A 23,394-nucleotide genomic window follows, 5' to 3' on the forward strand; every position below is an offset into this window, starting at 1 on the left:
GGCCTGATGACAGGAGGAAAACACCTACTAGGGGTTTAGGGGCTTTCTGACCTCCCGAGCCCAGACCCCTCCCCTAGCCCCAGTGTGGGAGCTGTTGTTGGGGTCGTCCTAATAGTTGCTTGTAAACTCTTGCATAGTCCAAACCTGTGGGCCCAGTGAGGTGGGGGCAGGCCGCCTCCATCCTGGTCTGGTCAGATGTGGGCACCTGTCCCTTGGTGCCACCTGGTAATGGAGGGAGGACAGTGAGCCGGTGACTCAGGCCCAAGGGCTTCCAGACCCAGTTTGTTTTAGGTGCAAAGTCCAGGGGTGCCTGCCTGTAGAGGAAAGTAAATGGCTCAGGTCACTGGGAAACTGACCAAGTGGCTGTGGGAATGGGGGGACAACATGAAGACCTCCTGGGGTCCATATCAGAAAAGGCCCCTTTCCCAGCCTTGCCAGGTGGGGCCCAGGTGGGGCAGTGGGAGGCCCAGCCTGGGTCCTGGCAGTGGTGGGGAGAGGGCACTGCATGGACACATGGCGCCCTCTGGGGGACAGAGGGAGGAGATGCATGCACAACGCCACCCTCCTGGCAGGGACCCTGTGAGGGAGGTTGCCCCTGCCTGGCCCAGCCCTCCGCATCTGCAGGGGCTGCTCTTCAGGGGTCTGCATGCACCCTCCCCCCAAATTCCCCACCTTACGGGATGCCCTGAGACAGCTACCCAACCTAAGGCAAGATCCAGGAGGCTGGCCCTGGATGGGCTCCGCATTTCCTTCTCTTTTGGATGGAAGGGCAGTGAAAGCAAAGGTAGGAGCCCTTTGAGCCTTCACATAGCAGAAATACACACTTATGAGAGCACTTAAAACAATAATTAGGAAAAAAAAAAAAAAAACCATACCTTCTCCCAAGGGACGAGGAGGCTGGAATGGAAATGCAGGTGGTCACCTCACCTTATCCCGGGGCCACTTCTCCGGAGCGTGGGGCCAGGTACCTTCCAGCAGCTCCAGGCTGTCGGCCAAGCAGGCTGGGGGAGGAAAGTGAGTTCTCCTCCACAGGAGCTGGGAAACCAGAGGCTCAGTGTCTGTTCTCTCTACGGAGGGATTCGTTCTACTGCAGCCGTCCCACAGGCAATAAGCTTGCACTTACGGTGCTGGAGCCTGGACCCTCCTCTCCCAAGACAGGGGCCCCAGTCCAACCAGGACCCCCAAGGCCAACAGAGACCACCTTCCCCCACCTGGGCCCGCCCTGCTCTCCTGCTCCCGTGCCTCCCTTTTCCCTTCAGTCTGTGCACTCTCCTCACAGCCCCCTCAGGCACCAGAAAGCCGAAAGCCTCCCTTTCTCTGGCCCCACACCCTCTGCAGAATCCGTCCGTTGTAACTCTAACCAGTTGTTTATAGAATGAGCATACCGCCTTCTCTCCGAGGGCCCGAGGGGATGCCAGCCCCACCCCCTCCTCCAGGCCCCAGGCTGGCCCAGGGCTGGCGGCTGGAGTAATGGCCTCATATAATGAGTCCACATTTTTCCAAGGTGACAGTCACTCTCTTCCTCCCTCCCCCAGCCCCCTTTGTGTCGTCTCCTGGTCGCCGGGGACTGCGGGCCAGATGAGCAGTGGAGACACTGAAGCCGGCCAGCACCGGCCCCTCCTGAGGATGGAGACCCTTTAGGAATCTCCTTTGTTGGGGCATCTTCAGCCCCTTCCGGTCCTGGTGACAGCTCATTTCACAAGGGCGAGTTCCTGAGATGGCGAGCCTTACGGACGTCACTGTCTGGGGGCCAGATGGCGAGACCTGGGGGAGGCGTGCTCTCAGGGTTGGAGGAGACCCCAAGATCACAGCCATGAAGGGCAGAGACCTGTTTAGAATATTCCTTTTGCAAATAAAAGGACCAGGACTGAGCACAGCAGGCGAAATGTCTGCTTGCGTTCTGTGTGCACAAGGGAAGGCGATGGAGAAGCGGAGCTGCTGGAGGACGGGCACCGGCCGGTCTGACTGAATGCACGCACCGTGCTCCCCAGGGGCCCTTCCCCTGGCTCCGTGGTGGGTGCAGGGCAAAGCGGGTCCTATTCGGCCGCCAGCACTGGTGTAACTGCAGCTCCCAATGCCCCGGGCCACAGAGCTCCGGCGTGGCGAGCACTTGCTGTCCTACAGGCACCGTTCTCGGATCTTCCTGCTCCACGGCTCTGAGCGCGTGCTGTCATGGCCACTCCCGTTTTAATGATGTGGACGAGACGGCAGGGAGAGGCCACAGGAAGGGTCAGGGCAGAGGCAGTGTCAAAGGCAGGTGGTCGGCTTCAGAGCGCCTCCCTGCACCTGGGCCGGCAGAGACACCTGGGGACACGCCCCGCTCAGCCCATCTGGGACTGACCCTGCTTTTGGCCGCTCTCCCAAGAAGATCCTCTTTGAAAGGCAGGCTCAGGCACTCTGAGAAAAACGGGTCAGAAATTCCTTTCATCTCTCCTCTCAGCACACTCCTGCAGGAAGCTGCCGAGCCGGGAGGCAGAAGGCCCCTCGCCTATGGAGACAGGCCAGGGTCTTCCTGTGGCCGGGAGTCCCCGGGGCGCGTGTCTAATCTCCTGGACCCAGAGGCTCCCCTTCGTGCGTTAGCCGTCTAGGACCCGGTTACACGTCAAGGCTGAGGAAAGAATCTATTCTGACTCACAAAAGACCAGCCTAAATTTACGAATAAACAAGGAACATTAATAAACAAGGCGCATGCGTTTTCCAAGTAAACATGAGAACAGAGTAGAAGCTGGAGATGGATTCGGCCACAGGGAGCCGCACAGGCTGCTGTCACCTCGCGCCCGGCAGCAGAAAGATGATCAGACCACAGGCTGCCATCCATCGCCTGGCACACGTGGCAGGAGAAAGCGGATCGGACCACAACACCACTGAGCCGACTGCCTGAGCGACATGGATAAGGACCAGCCCTACAGAGGACCCTTGGGGTCGTTTCAATAACACAGTACTGGATCTGGGACCGGAAAGTAGACACCATCGAACATACCAAAGTATGTGTGAAGCCACCACATTTGTCCTGACAAAGGGAAGGACCAAACCACCAGACAGGAGCTGGGAGGGCACAGCCAGCTGGCCCCAGGCTCACAAGTGACCCCGCGAGCTCCTGCGATGTGACCCTGGCCGCCCTGCCCAACCTCACATCCATTTCAACACCCCCCACGGCCTCCCCTGCAGCCCAGACCCTCAGAACCAACAGGGCCAGACGCACGTCCCCTGCGTGGGGCCAGTGAGTACCCACGGGCGGCAGGCATCTTTCTAGATGTTATTTATTAAAAATAGACCCTCTGTCCCTCACCCTTGCTGGGAAAGGGGTCTTTCCCAAAGTTTTTCCCCAAATGGATGAAGCAGAAAGTTCGGGGACTCGAAAGCCACATCCTTCCTGAGCTAGGAGGGCGGTCTTCTCTGGGCTCTGGGCGGCCGCCGCGGAGCCAGGAGTGAAGGGTGGCAGCACACCCCACGTCCGCGGCACCGTCCCACTGCCCAGGCCAGGGGCCGGGACAAGCCCCTGACGAGGCACCGCGCTGGGCAGCAGCCTCCCGGGCATCACCACACGGCACACTCGGCACCTGAGGAGGGACACGAGCCAGTGTGGCTTCCCACACGTGGGAAGGGGGAAAAGCTGGACCCAACACAAAACATGGACTTATGGGAAAGGAAGGCCAGGCTGGGGAGGAGACAGACCCGGCGGGCCAGAGGCTGGCCCCCGGCGAGGTCCCTGCAGACAGACGGCTCAGCAGCGAGCGCTTAAGGCCACGCTCAGGTGCACAGGGCGTCCAGGCCGGCCTCCACTGACACGCTCGCGCTGCCTTCCACGGGGCCGCGGCCCCGTCCAGGCAGAGTCGGTTCGGAGAGTCAGGGTGTCTCCTTCCGAAGTCAGCTGCTGAGGCCCACGCTTCTCTTCACTATTTCTTCCGCTTCAGTTTCATGTCTTTTTTGTGCTTCGTATCTCTGTTCTTCAACTTTTTGTTCTGCTTGGGTTCTTGTTTCCCTTCCAATTTCCTTTTCTTGTCACTGGAGGGGAAAGAACAGCAGTGAGAGAAAGAACGAAGGTGCACGGGCCTCACACCTGTCAGATGGCCAGAGTGTGCCTGTCCAACGGGAGGCCCCACCTTTTCAGGCTGACGATCGAAGCATTCTGCCCAGCCTTGTTTAAGACCTCATTCCACTCTTCATCATCCCCACGGATTATGTACCTAAAAAGTAGAAAAAAATATCAGAGCCGGCTCAAAAGAAACGGGGAATGACAGCATTCCTATCAGCACATCCTGCCCCAAAGCCAGGCCGAGCTGCATCAGCGCTGAGCAGCAGGGAGGCCAGCACGCAGAGGCCCGAGACCTGAGCCAGGCCCACAGGACAGGCACTGCAGGGGGCGGAGGTCAGTAGCCACCGACGGGGCTGTGACAGGACAGTCCTGCACTGAAGGCAGCACCCAACTTCTCCCCGACTCTGATTAACTGCCCACCGGAGAAGCCTCCTGGCACCCCACCACTTCTTGCTCACTCCCACCTCCAAACGTGCCGCCAACCCTGGGACTGTGCCTCTCCCGCCCGCCTCGCCCCACCTCGCCCACCTCTGGGGAAGCTAGCAGTCCTGGAAAGTTGCGGTTTTGATATTGCACAGCCGACGACAGAGCCTGAACCTGCCCAGGGACCTCCCCATCTCCTGTGTCCAACAGTCACCATCAGCCATGACCCAGCAACTGCAGGACTGAGGCCAGAGGCACAGCCAACGGCAGAGGAGGAGGTGTTAGCTCTCAGTGCTGCTAACGGTGACCCCGTGAACACAGCCTCCGGGGCTCCGGGCCGGAGGGGGAACAGGCCTGCGGGCAGGTTCTCCAGGAGCCAGAAGCCAAAGCGCAGCCTTCGCTGCCCCCGGGCAGGCGAGGGGCCTTACTGAGACAGGTCCATGTCCTTCAGCTTCCCCACTTCCTTCTTGTGTTTCTCCTGGAATTCCTTTGCTGCTTCATCCTGCAGGCAAGAGCCCGGGGACAGAGAAGGTCAGAGTCAATCAAGCAGGGAACAAATGGCAGAATATCACCCCTATGAGCAGACACCTCCCACTCCTCCACTGAATGTCCATGAATGCACAGGGGGCATCTGAGAAGCCTACGGGGGCCAACGAGCTCACAGCAGCCGCTGGGCTGTGTGCACACACACACCCCTCAGTGGGAGGCAGAGCAGGCCCGGTGCTCGGCACCCCCAGGGCAGGGACACGCGGGGAGGGAAGGTCGCCCACACCTAAGATCACCACCACCAGGCGCAGTGAGCGCCGCGGACTCTCGCTAAAAGGGATGGGGCGGCCCTCGGCACCCGGCAAGGCCTTCGGGGGCGGCATACCAGGTCATCACTCAGGGTCTTCATCGTGGGCTCCATGACCACGTCCTTCACGGCCACCATCTGCTCCTCAATGGCCTTCTCCTGCACCTCGTTAAATAGCTGCAAAGCAACGGCCAGAAAGCAGAGATGAAGCAGCAGCAGCAGGAACCCTGTCCTGGGCACAAGCTAGACAGCTGAGGAGTGAGTGTGTTCATGGTAAAAGGAGTCTAGAAACACGGACTGCAGATCCCAGTCCCCAGCAGTGGCCCCTCTGGAGAAAGCACTGCAGATAGGGCTGCAGCCCCGGTTCTTCAGGGTGTGTGCGTGTGCGTGTGCGTGTGCGTGTGCGTGTGTGTGTGTGACGATCTGCAGCAAATGTGGCCAAATGTTAAAATCTATTCCTCTTGGGGCAGGGAGCGGGTTATTGCATTATTCCGAATGGACCAAAACCCCGCCCTCGGCCAAGGTACCTTGACGACTTTGCGGATGATCCGGTTGAAGAGCCCCATCAGCTGGCCGGCAGGCAGCTCGATCTCCTTCTCCAGCTGGTCCACAGACTTGTGCTGCAGGCCGACCCCCAGGAGGAGAGCCTGCAGGATGGAGAGTCCCGGAGTGGCCGCGGGGCCGGCCCTGGCCCATCAAAGCAGAGACAGGGCTCTCTCCCTTGACCACAGCGATCAACCACCACAGTGATTCTGAAATCTTCTTTCATCTCGTTATTGAAACTACTGACAAGTGCTCCCTCTCCTAAAGCCCCCAAACTGAGTTATCCTAAAAACAGCTGCTTCACAGCTACACTGACAAGTGTGGGTGCTCCCGGCCTCTGCTGAGGTAGAGCGAGCGAAGGCAACAGGGAGGGGATGTGGGCTCGAAAGCAGCTCCTCCTTGCTACCTGCGTGGCCGGGCTCAGGACTCACAGCCTCAGGGTTCCCACCTGTACCACAAGGGCATGAGACCACCACCCAGCCCCTATCAGAACCTCGAGAACTTAAATGCACAAAATTACGTCAAAACATTCATCTGGACATCCCGCGTGCAAACTGCTCCAGACCAGCACACGGCAGCAGGTAACCTACCGACTGGGCGGCGGACAGGGCCAGGTCCCCCAGCTGGTTCAGGAAGTACATCCGGGAGATGGCCGGGATCATGTCCATGATGAGGTGATAGTCCACCATGTTCCGAGAATACATCTCCAGCCTCTTCAGGTCGTAGGGCAGGAAGAGCGCCTCCAGCTCCTCCCGGCGCAGGGCTGCAGGTGCAGGAGCCAGGCGGGTCAGGCAGCCCCGGGGCACCCCAACGCTGCTCCCCTGCCGGCCTCAGCCAGAGCAGATCGGGAGACCGGCCTCCGGGGAGTGCCTGCCCCCCGCCCCATGTACCATACCGACCGCCCCAGGCAGCCTGACCCTTCCCTGGGCCACGCAGGGAGGGGACCGCTGGCGTGGGGCCTTCACACAGGGCTCCAGCCAACAGCAGGTCAAGGGAAGGTCGGGGCCCCAGGGGAGAGGATCTAACACCCTTTCCCACTTGTCACTTCCCAGGACCCCGCCTCGCAGAGCGTGTCCAGCTCGAGAAGCAGCTTTTTCAAAACAGAAATGGCAAAACAACGTGCACACGCCCTCACCGGTTTGACTCAGTGGATAGAGATCGGTCTCCGGACTCAAGGGTCCCAGGTTCAATTCCGGTCAAGGGCATGTACCTTGGTTGCAGGCACATCCCCCAGTGGGGGGTGTGCAGGAGGCAGCTGATCGATGTTTCTCTCTCATCAGTGTTTCTAACTCTCTCTCCCTCTCCCTTCCTCTAAGAAACCAATAAAATATATATTTTTTAAAAAAGAACACATACACACACACACACACACACACACACAACGTGCCAAAAAAGCCCACGGGTGTTAATGTGATCCTTCCTATTTTCTGGTATTTTAAATATTCCAACAGGATTTGTCATCCCCAGCACACCTCCCTGTGCTTCTCCTTCCACAGCTCCACACGTGAGGACGCACCTCAGCACCGAGCGGTTACCTGGTGCCCAGGGTTTAAGTCGGGTTCCATGGCCCATAGCTGAAGAGCCTTATCTGACACCTCTGAAGTCAGATCACACCCCAAGTCCTGTCATGTGGACAGCTCCCACGGGTGACGGTGCCCACGGCAGAAGAGGGCGGCTGAGCAGGGTGGGCAGCAGATGCAGGCCTAGAGCCGGTGCCTCCATCCCCAGGCCCTCCCTCTTCCGGGACCACCACATCCTCCTCCCACACAGCCCACGCCTGGCCCCGCGCCGTCCTGCCCAGCTCACCTGGCGGCGAGGGCTTCCCGACGTTCCTGTTCTGAATGATGTTCAGAGCCAGGGGAGGAGCGAAGGTGCTGAACTGGTAGGACAGCAGAGCTAGGAAGCGCCTGCGGAAATCTGTGGGTGCAACCAGTCAGAGGTCCAGAAGCCCCCACTCCCCCCGCCGTCTCCCTTCCACTCAGACGCACCTTTCCAAAAGGCTGCCAGCCAGGCCCCCTGCTCAGCCTCGCTCTCCTCGGCCAGCGTCTTCAGCATGACGCACGAGTGTTCCCCCGTCAGGTCGTTCTTTGGAAAATACAGATTCCTAACTGGCACCAAGAACCCCTCGGAACGCTGTCACTGTTATAAGGTGAGAACTCGGAGGGAACAGCATGGAGCTCCCAGAAGTGCGCTGGCTTCCATTCTCATGGGGCATCATTTCCCACACTGCCCAGCAGACGCCATGGCAACAGAGCAGGGCTGCTCAGCTCTCCAGAGCACGACCTCTGCCCTGGACCCCGGAAGTCAGCCACCTGCTCACACCAGGTAGATTATGATCGCAGTTACCACAGCTTAAACTCCAGCGCAGCCTCTCAAACGGGCACTGCCGTGGCACACTGGCTTTGCACTCTTTGTTGTGCGTAACGCATCTGCTCAGACTGTTCCCTCACATCCCATTCTCTCCAACCACACAGAGCCAATCACCGCGTTTCAGTGCCTTACAGCAAACTTGGTGTGTGAGACCCAGGGTTTCCACGCTGGCAACCAGTGTGCAACAGCAGGCTTCGTTAGATGATAACACGGTGACCGCAGGTTGTTCCATTTACTACCGAGCAAAGCCCAGACCGTAAAAATATCTAATGGATCTCAACATTCGGGTAACAAAACGCCAGCATCCAGTCACAATGGCAGCACACAGCACAAGACCACGCTGAGGCCACACTGAGCTCAATGATCCTTGTAGTCGACTCTAAGAGTATATCCCAGCTCAGCCTCTCAAATAGGCACTGCCCTGGCATACTGGCTTTGTACTCTCCAAAATCAAGCCTCCAGCACCCTTTCCTCTTTGCCGATGACCTCCTCTCACGGAGAAGACTGAGGCAATCAAAAAAGAACTTCCTTCTTCCCACCCCAGGTCACCCAGCAGCCAACACCTTCCGCATCGACACTCCCTACCTTCTCCCTTGGGAAGGATGAGGTGGCCACTGCTCCTGACTCCCCTTCCTGAGGCCCTGGATAACCTCGACCTGTGACACCAAACCCCGACTCTCTCCCCAGGACCAAGGTGGCTCCTTCAGTCTCCCCGGCTGCTCCTCATTCCTCTAGACCCGTGGCCAGCAAACTGCGACTCGCAAGCCCCTTGAGTGTGGCTCTTCCACAAAATACCCGGGCCTGGCGAGTCTATTTTGAAGAAGTGGCATTAGAAGAAGTTTAAGTTTAAAAAATTTGGCTCTCAAAAGAAATTTCAATCGTTGCACTGTAGATATTCGGCTCTGTTGACGAACGAGTTTGCCGACCACTGCTCTAAACACTGAGGACTGCAAGCTCTCACCCTCTCCTCTCCACCCTCAGTCCCTACCTTCACAGCTGTCATTACTTATTCTCTGAACAAAAGCACCACGGCCCTCATGTTACCTTCAGATTCAACCAACCACCCCTCAGAAATATTCAGAGAAAAGTTACCTTGTCAGGGCCCTGGCTGGGTAGTTGAGTCACACACTCCACACACACACGCACACACACACACACTTCCATGGCTCTGCCATGAACTCTTCCCTAAAACTACTTTTCTCTTTTTAAAGAAGCCAGGGAGGCCCAGGTTACAGGCCTCCAGAGCGCGCTGAGCGAGTGCAGAGGGCCTCGGCGATGTCACGGTCGAGCAAAACCCCAGCGCCAGGGGAGCAGCGCAGTGCTTGTCAGGGAGGGCGGCTGCTCTGGCCCTCAAGGCGGGGGCACCTGCTCAGCACCCAGTGGGGCACAGGGCTCTGCAAGGACAGACCTGGCCCCACGATAACCACAAACCCACACCCCGCTCTGCTAGGCGCCCACTCACCGGGGTCTGTCTCAGATAAACCGGAATGAAGCCCGCTCGCTTCCAGAACCTGCAAAGACGCCAAGAGAGCAGGTCACTGTGCGCCCTCCAGGGGCAGCTGACAGAACAAGCTGGGAAGGGCCGGGAGTCAACACACATCGAACAAACACCCAGGTGCACAGCCCCAGAACTTCATTCTCAGATTCCAAGGGGGGGGAGGGGGAGAGGCTGCGCCGGGAATGAGACAGGCAAACGCTTACTTGAGGAGCCTGGGGGTGAGGCCATAGGACACACCCAGGTAATCCAGGCGCTCCGCCGGCCTCTCATTCAGTTTGAGCAGCAAGGGAGGCAGGTCCTTCCGGGGGGTGACGACCTCTTCCAACAAGCTGACGGCCTGGAGGCGGGGGAACAGCCCACCGGCAGGGGAAGCCAGGTCAGTGACCTCCCGAGCACTGCACTCCGGGCCCAGACTGAGCAGCAACAGCAGGACAGGCTGGCCTGGTTCGTGCCCAAGGTTCTCAATCTCTAGGAGCACCAGTGAGTCTGGGGCTCACTCCTGGGCACACCGACCCCTGTAAGCATGAACTGCTCGGCAGGCAGAAGAGCCACTCGGTCTAGACACGCCAGCAGGTGCCCAGACAGACAGGGCTGGGTCCCGGAGGTGGGGGCTGAAGGTCCAGGCCTGTCCCTGGTAAGTGACAAGCCTCTGAGCCCGACCCCACACCCCCAAGGGCACACTGAATTCAAACGCGTGTGCAGAGAGCGTCCCAGTTCCATGTTAAACACGCTCCCCAAGAAGGACAGATCCGAGGCCGGGCCCAGGGCTGAGACCGGGAAGGGTGGTTTGAAGCTGAACCTGCACCAGCATCACCTGGGAGCTGGTTAAGACCACATTACTGGGCCTCGTCCGGGCGTCTGACTCTAGAACTTGCATTTTTAACAAGTTTCCAGCTGATGCTAATGATGCTGATCTGAAGATCTCAACTGTTAGGCTTAAGCAAGCAGCAACTTCTCCAAAGTACCTGCTACTGTGCACAGGGCCCAGGCCACTGACGAGGACCAGGGAGGGTCCTCCAGGAACCCATTCAGCCAGAGCTGTTTACCTCGCTGCTGACGGTGTGGATTTCTTGTGCCGTCTCAATGACCTTCTCCTCCAGACAAGGGAATCTGCCTTCGTAGTACATCTGCAGCAGCTGCAGGGCGCGGCTGCCGTAACCCATCTGTGAGCGAGCACAGGGGGAACGGCCAAGAAAGGGATGTTCCAGTCCAGCCTTCGCCAACCTTTTGGACCTCACGGACCACCAGCGGTCTGCGGACCAGTGGCTGGCGACCGCTAGTCTCTAGAGCCCATCGCCCCTCTGAGCGTGAGGAAGGCTGGCTGGGATTTCTGGTCCACAGATCAACAAGCCCAAACCTGATGTCTCTCCAGCTAACGCCTCAATGGGGATTTCTAAGAGACAGGAGGCGATTACAAAAAGATCTGGTTCTCAGGTCCCCTGTCCTCACAACGAAGAAGAGCGAGCCCGTACCATCATCCCGTCCGTCCGCCCCCGGCCCCGCACTCCACAGCAGAGGAGAGCCTGACTCCGCGTGCTCCTGCCCTGGCAAGCCCGCAGCACAGCTGTGCGAGGACGGAGGCCCCTCACCTACCCCTTGGTAATCCGGGTGAACGGCAATTCGGACCACCCTTCCCCCGGAAAGGCCGCCGAAGTCCGGATCCTGGAACTGTGTGGGAGACACAAGCCAGCAACTTAGCGACACAACACACCCTCCGACAGGGCCGGCTTCGCTCCCACCGACAGGCCGGGGGAGCGCGTCACCTGTTCTGACACCGTCCACGGAATCAGGTCCCCCGAAGCCTTCTTGCCCCGAGACAGGCTGTTCAGGATGGACTGGCGAGAAATCGCTCCCTCCAGGCACACCTGCGGGGGAAGCGGGCAGTGCAGACAGGAGGGCCGGCCCAGCCCACAGCCCACACACAGAACGGCATCAACGTCCGCTGGTCTCTGGCGAGGCCAGCTGTTCCCACTCCAGGTCAGGCTTGACCCTGTAACTGACTCATCCATTTCCAATGGACGCTTCATCACCACACCCGTGGGTGCCTGACACCGTCACTGACCAGGCAGAGTGCTGACATCCTCCTGGCATGCATGTGCCCACACCCACTGAGACACAGCTCACGCAGCTCTGCACCGAAGAGTGCAAATTCACTGTGACTCAGGTACCGGCAGGGGGATGGTCAAACACAACATGGCACGTGCATATAATGAAATACAATGCAGCCTTTAAAAAGTATACCAGCCGAAGCTGGCGTGGCTCAGTGAATAGAGCGTCGGCCTGTGGACTGGAGGATCCCGGGTTCAATTCCGGTCAAGGGCATGCACCTTGGTTGCGGGCACATCCCCAGTAGAGGGCGTGCAGGAGGCAGCTGATCTATGTTTCTCATTGTTTCTAATTCTATCCCTCTCTCTTCCTCTCTGTAAAAAATCAATAAAATACCTTTTAAAAAAAAGAAAATTTATTTTTTTAAAAAGCATACCCATTATAAATACTTGACACGTTGCAAAAAAAAAAAAAAAAAAAAAAAAAAGGCAGATTACTAAGCACTATGATCCCATGTTTATGAACAGGAAAAATAATATAGAAATGCATAAACACAGCCAGGCATTAAAAACACCATTTCCCGCCGGGACCGGTTTGGCTCAGTGGATAGAGCGTCGGCCTGCGGACTGAAAGGTCCCAGGTTCGATTCCGGTCAAGGGCATGTACCTTGGTTGCAGGCACATCCCCAGTGGGGTGTGTGCAAGAGGCAGCTGGTCGGTGTTTCTCTCTCATCGACGTTTCTAACTCTCTGTCCCTCTCAATTCCTCTCTGAGTAAAATCAATAAAATTTATAAAAAAAAAAAAAAAAAAAAAAATCAATAAAATGTATATATTTAAAAACACCATTTCCCTTGCCAAAACCGGTTTGGCTCAGTGGTAGAGCGTCGGTCTGCGGACTGAAAGGTCCTGAGTTCAATTCCGGTCAAGGGCATGTACGTTGGCTGCGGGCACATCCCCAGTAGGGGATGTGCAAGAGGGGGCTGGTTGATGTTTCTCTCTCATCGACATTTCTGGCTCTCTATCTCTCTCCCTTCCTCTCTGTAAAAAAATCAATAAAATATATTATAAAAAACAAACAAACAAACAAAAAAAAACACACCATTTCCCCCAACCTGTCTAATTCTGTAAGTGCCATGTGCTGCTTTTGTAACGAAGGAGGAAAACAAACAAGTCTGTCCTTGGAGGAGCCAATGCTGACTTCCACCCGCCCATGAGCCGTGGGGCCTACGGTTCTGTCCGTGGTGCTTTCTTTCCATGCACCCTCCTCGCCTGCCTCACACATCCGGCAATCAACAGCTTCCACGGCGGTTACTGAGCCACTAACCCTCAACACCTAAGTGGTTCCCAAATTCAGTGCCCAGGACGCCTCCGTTTCTGTACCTGGATGACGGCAAGCACCTCGGGAAGGGCGTTCTGGGTGGGGGGCACGGGGGGCAGGAGGCAGAAGAGATGGTGAGCAGGCGCATCGGAGAGCATCTGGAGGTCGTTGGGGGAGTTCTGTGGGCAAAACACAGGTCAGGGAGAACCGCTCCTCTGCGTGTCCTTTACGACCTTCCCCAGCCAGGGGCCGGCCAAACCCAGCACAGTGCCCTGCGAGAGCCTTGGAAATGACCCGAGTGGGACTCCGTCTCCAGTGTTTGCTGTCTCCACCCACAAGTGCTGAGGCTGCAGGCGGGCGAAGAACTGCTTAGTTGGCACTATCCATTTCTCAGCCGAGAGAGCCTGTGACCACTCCTAACACCACCTACACACCTACACACTCAAAAAACATCCTTTCCGACGTGCCCTTCAGTTTGTATGACATTCAAACATCCCAGCTTCTCACTGGCTGCTCCTTAAAAACAGCCTAGAGGTATAACAAGACTGTCCTCTGAGCCTGTCAGCTTAGCAGACAGGCAAGAACCAGAATGCTTCCCGCCTCTCCAGTTCAACAACAGTGGGCGACGCAACCCTCCAGCAAGGTCACTGGCCCTCGCCGTGGTCAGGACAGTTCAGTCCGGTGGAATGGTCACCTGAGCCACTCCACTGGGTAAGAGAAGGTGTGAAAAGCCGGGTAAGAGGGGACTGTCGGGACGGAAGTTCACCCAGGGGCTGGCTGCAGCTACCTTGTAGTGAGAAGCCACGTAGAGGGCCATCAGCCGCTGCAGGAAAACCTCGGAGGCCTTGTGGTAGCAGAAGAGGGTGTCTCTGTTAACGTAGTAGCTGGGACTGGAGTTAAGCACAAAAACAAAGCAAAGAGACCCCCTAAACCGGACATCCCACTTCCGAGGGTCACTAGGAAAGAGGAACCCCGTGTCCTGAGCAGAAACACATTCGGGAAGGAAAGCGGGAAACTGAGTGCTCCCCAGAGCAGCAGCCATAAAACAAAGGGCCGAAACCCGTGTTGTCTCTCATCGCCCCCTCCCCTTCGCAGGGCACAGGGCCCAAGAGGATACAGCTCGCAGGCTTCCGGCAAGGGGCAGCCCGACACGATCCGGGTGATGTTGAGGCAGTCCAGGCACAGCAGGTCGTTCAGCCACTTCTCCACCGCGTCCCCAGGGGCGTATCGGATCGACTCCTGCAGGGAAACCTCATGCAGCGTTCGCGCTGCTCCCCGAAAAACACACACAGTGAAAAACAATTATTACATGCGCTTTGTCTAAAAGAGCGGGGCAAATGTCCTACTTTATCTTTGTCACGGCGCGCCCACGTAAACACGGCTGGAGAATGTGAACTGAGTGGTTCGAAGCTTGCCGTACAGTCCCAAAGGCTCTCGCTAAATCAATGCAGCCACGCCCCGAGATGGGGACAAACAAGGGCCCAGCCCCCAGAAGGCCTGTCGGGCTCCCCTCTGGTCACTGGCTGGCCACGCCATGGAGAAAAGCAACTCCAGCCTTAGAGAGTGAGCCTGACGATGGGAGGGTTTGGTACCACCTATGACGGCACGAGGGGAAGGGCCCAGCGAGAATGAAAAGGACCTGCTGCTGTGTGCTGCAGGGCATTCGAGCTGCAGGTACCTGAGGCCAACCTGGCCGTGGTGGTGGTCTTGTTCTCAGCCGTGGTGCTGATCTGGCTCTGGGCACTCTGCTGGCGGAGCTGCTGGATTAGCTTGAGGGACAGTGACCGACCAGTGCCCTCGTAGCTAGGAGCAAAAGCAAAGTCCATCAGGCGTGAATCCCAAATCCCTTCTCTAGGGGGAACAAGAACCCCTTTTTTCATCCTGCGGCAACAGCAGACTCCTGCTCCCCAAGGACGGCCCTGCTCACCCCTGAGCTTCCTGGACAGCACAGGCGCCCAAGGAGGCAGGGGCACAGTGGCTCGCCCGGAGCCACCCTGGGCTCCAGTCCTGCACGTCTACTTAGTACTCTGGGCAGGGAACTCAGCCTCTGTTAGCCACGTCCTCACAAGGGGACTATTCCATACACCACCCAGGACAGTGCTATGGACTAAATAAGGACTGAAAAGCTATGTGAGCAAAGCCTATAATGAAACCAAAAGACTGTTAAATGGTTAATTACTCAGAGCTGCTGTTAGAAGCAACAGCTTGAAGGAACGAACAGAGAACATCCAGTTTGGAAAAATCAAGATTCAACAAACCCACCACCCAAGTAATTCTTCCAATTACTACTTTTACTGAAAAGGAAAGAACTGGGGGTGGGAAGGGAAATCATCTACAATCTGATCACCGAACCAGCACTTTTCAGTCCTATTTCTTCCTTGTCTTTGGTCGAAAGCACAAGTGACCAGAGGACAGACTGCTTAGCAGGCTTTCTTTTATATTACGTTTTGTAGTACTTGTTATTATAATGCTTAAAAGTAGTATTTGAGTAAGAGGAAGTATGTTTATATTTGAGTAAGAGGAAGTATACTTCCTCTTACTCAAATACTACTTTTAAAGAATGATAAAAAAATCAGAATTGTGAAGTATTTTATTCACCCTCTCCACTCCACACAGCAAAACTTCCTTAAAAGAATTCCCTTTAACTTGTTTAAAAACAAAAACAAGAATAAACACAACAAAACTAAAAACTTTTGTGCTTCTAAGGACATAAAGAAAGTGACAAAAAAAACAAACAAACAAAAAAAAACACCACAGAATGGAAGAAAAATTCTGTATATCTGATGAAGGGCTTGTGTCTAGACTATACTAGTATAAGAAACCCTTACAACTCGACTAAAAAACACAGCCCACTAGAAATGAGCAGAGGACCTGACCAACTATTTATTCTGAGATCCAAATGGCTAACAAGCACCTGAGATGCCCCCTATCACCAGCCACAGGAAGTGCACCGAGGACCCTATATAAGATGTCTCTGCGCACTCACTGAGATGGCGATAGTCAAAAAGGATAGGTGCTGGCAAGGATAAAGAAAAACTGGAACCTTCATACACTGCTGGTGAGAGTGTAAAATGGTACAGCTGCTTTGGAAAACAGTCTGACAGTCCCTCCAATGGTTAAACAGAAAGTTACCATTTTACTCAGTAACTCCACTCCTGAGGTAGGTGCCCAGGAAAACTGAAAACACGTCCACACAGAAACCTGCACAGTGACGTTCAGAGCAGCATTATTCTTCACAGAAAACAGCCCCAGTGTCCATCAACAGAGGAATGGAAAAGCAACATGTTTGTAAACACAATGGAATATGATTTGGCCGTAAAAAGGAATGAAATGCTGATACAAAGCACACAGATGAACCTTAAAGCATTACGCTAAGTGAAAGAAGCCAGTCACAAAGACAACAGATTGTATGATGCCATTTATAAGCCATGTCCAGAACAGGCAAATCTACAGAGACAAAAAGTAGATTCGTGGGGGAGGGGGAGGGAGGGTTGGAGGTTGACAGCTATAGGGCATGGGGTTTCTCTCTGGGCTAATGAAAATATTCTAATACTGACTGGTAATGACTGCACAACTCTGTGAATACACTAAAAAACAACTGAATTATACACTTTAAATGGGTAAGTTGTATGGTATGCAAATTATATCTCAGCAAAGCTGTTATCAAAAAAAGTAAAGTCTACTTTATTTAAAGATTTTCAATGTAAGTAAAGCAATCACAATAATAAATCTATAATAGAATTATCTTTGCAAGATGTGACTAACATATCAAAATATTTCCAATATTAAAGTTATGTATTTACTGACCTGGAAAATGTCATAGTAATGGAAAAAAGCAAATTAAAAGCAACATATAAACTATGTTTATGTTCTTGTTCAAATGAAAAGGTAAAATAAATGCACAGAAAATGTACACCAAAATTCTAACAGACGCTACCCCTATATGACCGCATCACTGGTGACTTTTCTTTTTGCCTATCTGTTTTCCCTAAATTTGCTATAGCAAACATGAGCTACATATTTCAAAATTTTAAAAAAAATCTTCTGAGCCATGAGAAGCCCACTGGCTTATGCTAATTGTAATGACTTTAACACCATGTTTTGATATGATTCTAAGGTCTAAGGCAGGGGTCTTCAAACTACAGCCCGCGGGCCACATGCGGCCCGCAGAGGAGTCTGATCCTGCCCGCCAGGTTTTTTGGGCAGTGAGCGCAGCCGAGGTGTTACAGTAGGAATTAGTAGTTCATATAGTCCGGCCCTCCAGCTCTCTGAGGGACCGTGATCTGGCCCCCACTTTAAAAGTTTGAGGACCCCTGAGTCTAAGGCATTGGTATTGCCATCCATATACTCCTAACAACTTGATCAGGCCTACGGACAGGAAGAGACGCTCGCACCCGAGTTTTTCAGACTTGTGTAGCCCCTTTCATATCAGGCCAGCGGTGAGCTACTGCTGATTACTAAGCGGTCAGCTCCCATTTGCAAGAGGCCTAGGAGACTGAAGCAGCCCCAAAGACTCTGACTTTGGGAACAGACTTATCCACCCCGGCCACATTTGTTACAGGCCACTAATGCGCCAGAACCTACAAGAGCGATGGCCACACCCCAAGGTGCCTTACCCGTTGATGGTGGATGCCATGAACACAAGGTAGGGGCCCAGGAGGCTTTTCACCAGGGGGAGGGGGATGGCGGCAGCTTCATCAATCACAACGAGTTCGGCCTGGCCCAGTTTCACGGCGTCTGCGGGGTGTATGTACTGGGGGAAAGACACGTTCATGTCATTAGCGTGGCCACTTAGTGTCCCAGCGGTGGTCCCTGCTGAGGCATCATGAAGGCCTCTCTCCTCTCTCCCCCTTCCCACTCCCTTCTTTCATTCCTCCTTCCCACGTGTCCTTGGCCAGGCAAAACTGTACTGGGCTTGGAATCAGACACCTGGATTCAAACAGTTCAACGCCCAATTGTGTGGCCCTAGACGGGCCACTTACTCACAGACAGCCTGATTCCTCCCCTGCAAAATGGAGGCGATACCTATCTGATGGCTGCTTGGGAGGAAAAGCAGGTAAATCTGTACAAGTCCTTGCACGGTGCCCGGCCTCGTGTGGCAGGTGGTGCCTCCCTTTCCTGTCTCCTCTGTCTTCTCATGCTTCCCCAAAGCCTCTCTCAGGTCATGAGCTAGAGGCACAGCTTGGCCCTCACGGTGCCCAATGGAAGGATGTTGATTTCTCGAGCATTCACTATGTGCTGGGTACCATGCACCAGGCTGGTACCAATCATCATAAAGGCCCCGTCTCCTTGCACTAGCGGGATACTTCTAAGACTTATCCCCGTCTACACACACACACACACACACACACACTCACACTCACACGTTTATTTATATCATTAGCTTGGCCACCTAATGCCACAAATTTTGCCATAAGCTTCACCTCCTTCTTTCAGTCTCATTAGGGTTTCCTCCTATGGTTAGTTTGCAAAAAGGCATAGGGAGAGAAACCTCCATAACCAATTAACATGAACAAAGGCCCTCAGCAGCACCGGTGATCAGTGCAATGCTGAAGACCACAGGACATCCCATTCCACACACACAGGTACACTTAACAGCTGTAACACCCAGTGTTTGTGAGGACTTGGGGAAACAAAAACTAAAAAAAAAATAAATCCTGGTGCCCTAGCTGGTTTGGCTCAGTGGATAGAGAGGTCTGCAGACTAAAGGGTCCCAGGTTCAATTCCCATCAAGGGCACATGCCCAGGTGGCAGGCTCGATCCCCTGTGAGGGGCCTGCAGGAGGGAACCGATCAATGATTCTCTCATCATTGATGTTTCTCCCTCTCTCTCTGCCTTCCCTCCCTCTCTGAAATCAATTAAAAAAAATATTTTCTTAACAAGCCTGGTAAAGAAGAATTTGGCAAAATCCAAGAAAGCTGGAAAGCTACATATCCCTTAAAACCCAACAATTCAACTTCTAGAAACATAAATAAACTACAGTGTATACACACAGGGCTTAACATCAACCAGATCTACAAGCTTCCATCCAGACAACTCTTAAAAACAAATGTCGAGTAAAAAAAGGCAAGCTGAAAAAGGCCAAGTATAGCATGTTACCATTTATGGATACATAATTATGTAGTAAAGTATAAACACATGAATTGAGAGGAAACACACCAATCTCAGAATAGAATTACTATGGGGCGAGACAGAAGGGAATGGGAAGGGGAGGGGGACAAGAGGGACGTCAGCTATGTCTGTGATGTCTTAGATCTTTAAAACAAAAATATAAATGGCTTTTAACATATGAAACAAACACAGCAAACAGGAAAACGTCAGCATTTCTTAAGCCTGACTGCCGGGCATCTGAGTGTTACGTTGGTCTCTGTTTTTCTGTATGTCTGAGGTATTTCGTTACAAGTAACATTCCTTAACTGCATTGCTCAATTGATGGGTCAGGGAGGCAGTGACCCCACTCTTTTCTAATAGCAGGATATACTTCCCCAACGGGGCCCCATGTCTTGGATTCTTAAAGGCAGAAAGCAGTCCCCTAGTGGAGGCATAGCAGACTTTAATATTCTTTGTGGGTTGGTTTTTTGTCTTTTGGTTTTGTTTTGTTTGTTTGTTTCAATTTCTAGCACAAAGGAACGTAAATGGAGCCTCATAAAATCAGGTCACCAGTTCTGTTTGAACTCCAGTCTGGAGACAAAGGTCTCTGGTACGCAAGAGGGTCTGTGATTAAAAAAACAAAAAAAAAAAAACAAAAAAAACCCCAAAGACCAGCAAGGGCTGAGCCAGGGCATTTCAGGGAAAAGTTTTCCTTCTTTGGTTTGTGTATCTTTCTTCAGTTTTAACAGGTCTCTGAGTCTTCATTGCCTGAAGCCTGTCCTCCACCCCAACATCAGTCTTTCCTCCTCTCAGCTGAGGGAACCAGGCAAAATGGGAAGAAATGTACAGAATGAGAGATTCTAGAAAGAGACCTTCTTAAAAAAAAAAAAAAAAATTTAAGATCCTTAGGTAAAAGGCAGAAACACTTAACATCATTTATAACCTGGACTCTGATAAAAAGGCATGCCGGAAGGGTCCCAGGTTCAATTTCAGCCAAGGGCACATGCCTGGGTTGCAGGCTTGATTCCCAGTAGGTGGTGTGCAAGAGGCAGCCAATCAATGATTCTCTCTCATCATTGATGTTTCTATCTCCCTCTCCCTTCCTCTCTAAAATCAGTAAAATATATTTTTTTTAAAGGGGAGGTGAAGGGGCATGCCTCCTTCACAGGCATAGCTCCCTTAACAGGAAGAAAGGTCAAGGGCATACACTGCCAAGTTTGCCTGCCCATTTCCCAGCCACCCAACCCCAGCGATAACCAAAGAACCTCCTCCACTAGGGGCCTGTGGGCCTCCATCCTTTCTGCAAGCCAGTCACACGGATGCTTCTCTACGACTTAACAAAACTGCGGTCTTCAGACAAGTGCCCACCATTCAGGCTTGCAAAGCCCTGGAGATTTATACAGCCTTCAGTGAGACAGCTTAAAAGGGAAAATAGGCCACTCACTAAGGCTCAGAGTCCGTTTTTGCAAAGTTGTTTTTCTTTGCAATGGTGAGGTTACTGACGCACCATTTCAAAATCCGCTGTAACTAAGTAAATTAGAACTGTTGTCAGAACAACTGTACTTCTCTTAGCAGATCAGCATACTCTCAGTCCCACTTACTCCCTTTTCATGGGTCAAAACTGCAACTTGCCAATCTGGCTACATACATATGTTAGTTTGTTTGGATGTTTTTCTCTAGAAGAGGCTGGAAATCTGGAGCAGGTTACCCTAAAACAACCACCGTGTAAAAGACACGCGATGACACAGGAATAAAGTGACTGTGCCAGGAAACACCGTGGAGAGCTGAGCACCAGCGGGACACCCCACACAGCAGAGCTGGGAGCGGGCCTCACCTGCACGGTCTGCCTGTGTTCTCGGAACACATTCACTCTGATCACGGCTTTGTTGAATTCAGGATTTAAAGACTGAATGATCTCATAATCCAGATGCTCCTGATGGGGAAGAGGAAAACCAGGGACGAGCGTCAGTAACAAGCTTTAGAAATGGAAGAGTAAGAGAGCGAGCACGCATTCTGAAGACCTCCCCTGGATTTAAACTCAGCACTCAACCAAAAGTAACTCTTAGCCTGACTTCCTACCTGATATTGCAGTGCATCGAATCCTTTAAATACAAACTCAAACAGGGTGTGGAGGTTATCAGGGCTTGGGGAGGTAACAAAGATATTGGAGTACCTATTGAACAAAAGAAAAAGACACTTAAGTAATTAAGAAATCTAAGAAGTGTTTAGGGAACTTAAGAAAAAAAGAACACGTTTTTGTTTGCCCAAGTCACAGTCACACAGGTAATGACCAAACAATGATGGGAAGAGGGGTTGGGGAGTGGGGGGTGGGGTGAGAATCAGAAGAAAAAGTAAAGCAATTGGGACATGAGGATTTTTTTCCTCCCAAACGAAGGAAAGCACTAACAGCTGGAAGGCAGCATGTCCTGTAATTAGCTACCGACAAGTGAAAACGCACTAAGAGGCGCTGTGGGGACCATCCCTCCGAGGGCAGAGCTGGCTCGCTCGCTGCTCCCGGTCCTGTGCCCTGGGACGAGGGACGGCACCACACTGACCACGAGCTGTGCTGTACGAATGCTCACAACTAGGGGGCCAGCTGGTACTCTGGGAGCAGCAAGAGGAACAAGGACTCAGAGTTGGGAACTGAATTCAGCCCAGAGCTGCTGGCTCTGACTTGCTCAGGATCTGAGCAGTCACTGGGACGTTCCTCCATCTATACAACGCTCAGATTGACCAGGAGCACCAGGGAAGAGGGCGCGTGTCGGAGAACACCGTCTCCTGGGTCCACTGCTTATGTCTGTGAAGTCAGAAGCAGGCACTCTGCTGGCCGCTGCATGAATCTCCCGCTCAGGGCAAAAGACAGGAGTAACATCACATGCAAGGCAGCTCCTCAGAAGCAAACAAGATCTTCTATTGGCCGGGACCGGTTTGGCTCAATGGATAGAGCGTCGGCTTGGGGACTGAAGGGTCCGGGTTCGATTCCGGTCAAGGGCATGTACTTTGGTTGCAGGCATATCCCCAGTAGGGGGTGTGCAAGAGGCAGCTGATTGATGACTCTCTCTCATAGATGTTTCTAACTCTCTATCTCTCTCCCTTCCTCTCTGTACAAAATCAATAAAATATATATATATATTTTTTTAAAAGATCTTCTATTGATCGAAATTATTAAAATGTCAAACTTGTACTTTTCTAATCAGCAAAGCTGGTCATCCACATTCTCATATCCTGGGAATTTTAGTTTCTCACAGGCGTTTCTTTGCTTTTGTGTTTGCTCAACTTGAAAGTGACCACAGAGGCCCTGGAGTGTGTCCGTGTCTGCCTGCACATGTGTGTTTGCACCTAAGAGTCGGGGAACGTGCTGCTGCTTCTAGACAGGAACCCAACCCCAAGAAAAATCACCAGGAGCTTGCTCAGCCCCAGCACGGCCTCCCAGCCCGCTGAGCCCTCCCGAACCCGCACCCTGCTCCCCGGAGCCCTTACCCAAAAGCCACTGCCCCAGCAATAGCCAATCCCAGGGCTGCAGATTTCCCCCTCCCGCGGGCGGCCGTGAGTGCAACGGTACTCCTCAGGGTCTTTTCAGAGATGCCCTCGATGAACTTCAGGACGGCTTTGGCCTGCGGGAAGACATGCATTAGGTGAGCTCTGAGAAAGGCTGAGTTCCAGCCATCTCCCCCATCCCCTGGAGAATCAGGCTGATGACAAGGCCAAATAAAAGGGGGCAGTTCTCCCAGGTCTGAACTGTTCCTGGGGGTGCGGGGGCAAAGTAATCCTGGACTTCTGTTGTGAACCCAGACAGGACAGAACAGCCCTGCTGAGTCTGAGCAAGAGAATACGCCTTCCCCAGGGAGGATCCAAGCTTTGACTTGGCGTGTGGCTTCCTGCACGTTAGTTACCCCTCTGTGCTATGTATTCTGGGACAGGGAACATCTGAATGCCACTCACCTGGTCTAGGGTCCTGCAGCAGTCCACCAACACGCCCACGGGCTGCGTGTCCTGCAAGCTCTCCTTCAGCTCCTTCAGCTCCAGATCAGAAGGACCGAGTCTCTCATCCTAGCAGGGGAGAGAAGGTTTGCCACTGCCACGGGAGAGTTTGGCAGGCAAGGCAGCCTCCCCGGGTTCTCGGACCCAGGCCTACTCACCGGGGCCTGCGGAGGGAGGGCCTCAATGCTGGCCGCGTGGGAGGAGATGGGCAGGATGTTGAGCTGGTCATCAATGACAAGACACTTCTTACAGGAGGCCAGGGAAAGAATAAACCTGAGGAGCAAAACCACCACCGT

The 23,394-nt window shown here is 53.6% G+C and overlaps 1 protein-coding gene across 1 annotated transcript in view; it reads right to left on the reverse strand.

Annotated features, from left to right (window-relative positions):
• Positions 1 to 2,144: 2,144 nt before the first annotated feature.
• The window catches only part of NAT10 (N-acetyltransferase 10), a 28,785-nt gene continuing 7,535 nt past the window's right edge, over positions 2,145 to 23,394 (reverse strand). The window contains exons 7-29 of the mRNA XM_084894548.1: positions 23,257 to 23,371; positions 23,060 to 23,167; positions 22,598 to 22,731; positions 21,197 to 21,290; positions 20,952 to 21,050; positions 17,644 to 17,780; positions 14,706 to 14,830; positions 14,145 to 14,295; positions 13,815 to 13,911; positions 13,090 to 13,206; positions 11,427 to 11,528; positions 11,257 to 11,331; positions 10,710 to 10,826; positions 9,867 to 10,000; positions 9,628 to 9,676; positions 7,784 to 7,880; positions 7,602 to 7,712; positions 6,386 to 6,558; positions 5,780 to 5,899; positions 5,331 to 5,429; positions 4,888 to 4,961; positions 4,104 to 4,187; positions 2,145 to 4,005 (exon numbers count right to left, since the gene is read on the reverse strand). Of these exons, the coding sequence (XP_084750674.1) occupies positions 3,897 to 4,005; positions 4,104 to 4,187; positions 4,888 to 4,961; positions 5,331 to 5,429; positions 5,780 to 5,899; positions 6,386 to 6,558; positions 7,602 to 7,712; positions 7,784 to 7,880; positions 9,628 to 9,676; positions 9,867 to 10,000; positions 10,710 to 10,826; positions 11,257 to 11,331; positions 11,427 to 11,528; positions 13,090 to 13,206; positions 13,815 to 13,911; positions 14,145 to 14,295; positions 14,706 to 14,830; positions 17,644 to 17,780; positions 20,952 to 21,050; positions 21,197 to 21,290; positions 22,598 to 22,731; positions 23,060 to 23,167; positions 23,257 to 23,371 (2,521 nt within the window). The 3' untranslated portion in view covers positions 2,145 to 3,896. The remainder of the gene's footprint in view (positions 4,006 to 4,103; positions 4,188 to 4,887; positions 4,962 to 5,330; positions 5,430 to 5,779; positions 5,900 to 6,385; positions 6,559 to 7,601; positions 7,713 to 7,783; positions 7,881 to 9,627; positions 9,677 to 9,866; positions 10,001 to 10,709; positions 10,827 to 11,256; positions 11,332 to 11,426; positions 11,529 to 13,089; positions 13,207 to 13,814; positions 13,912 to 14,144; positions 14,296 to 14,705; positions 14,831 to 17,643; positions 17,781 to 20,951; positions 21,051 to 21,196; positions 21,291 to 22,597; positions 22,732 to 23,059; positions 23,168 to 23,256; positions 23,372 to 23,394) is intronic.

This window comes from Pipistrellus hanaki (genome assembly GCF_964339955.1).
Source record: "Pipistrellus hanaki genome assembly, chromosome: 9".
Classification (NCBI taxonomy): domain Eukaryota; kingdom Metazoa; phylum Chordata; class Mammalia; order Chiroptera; family Vespertilionidae; genus Pipistrellus; species Pipistrellus hanaki.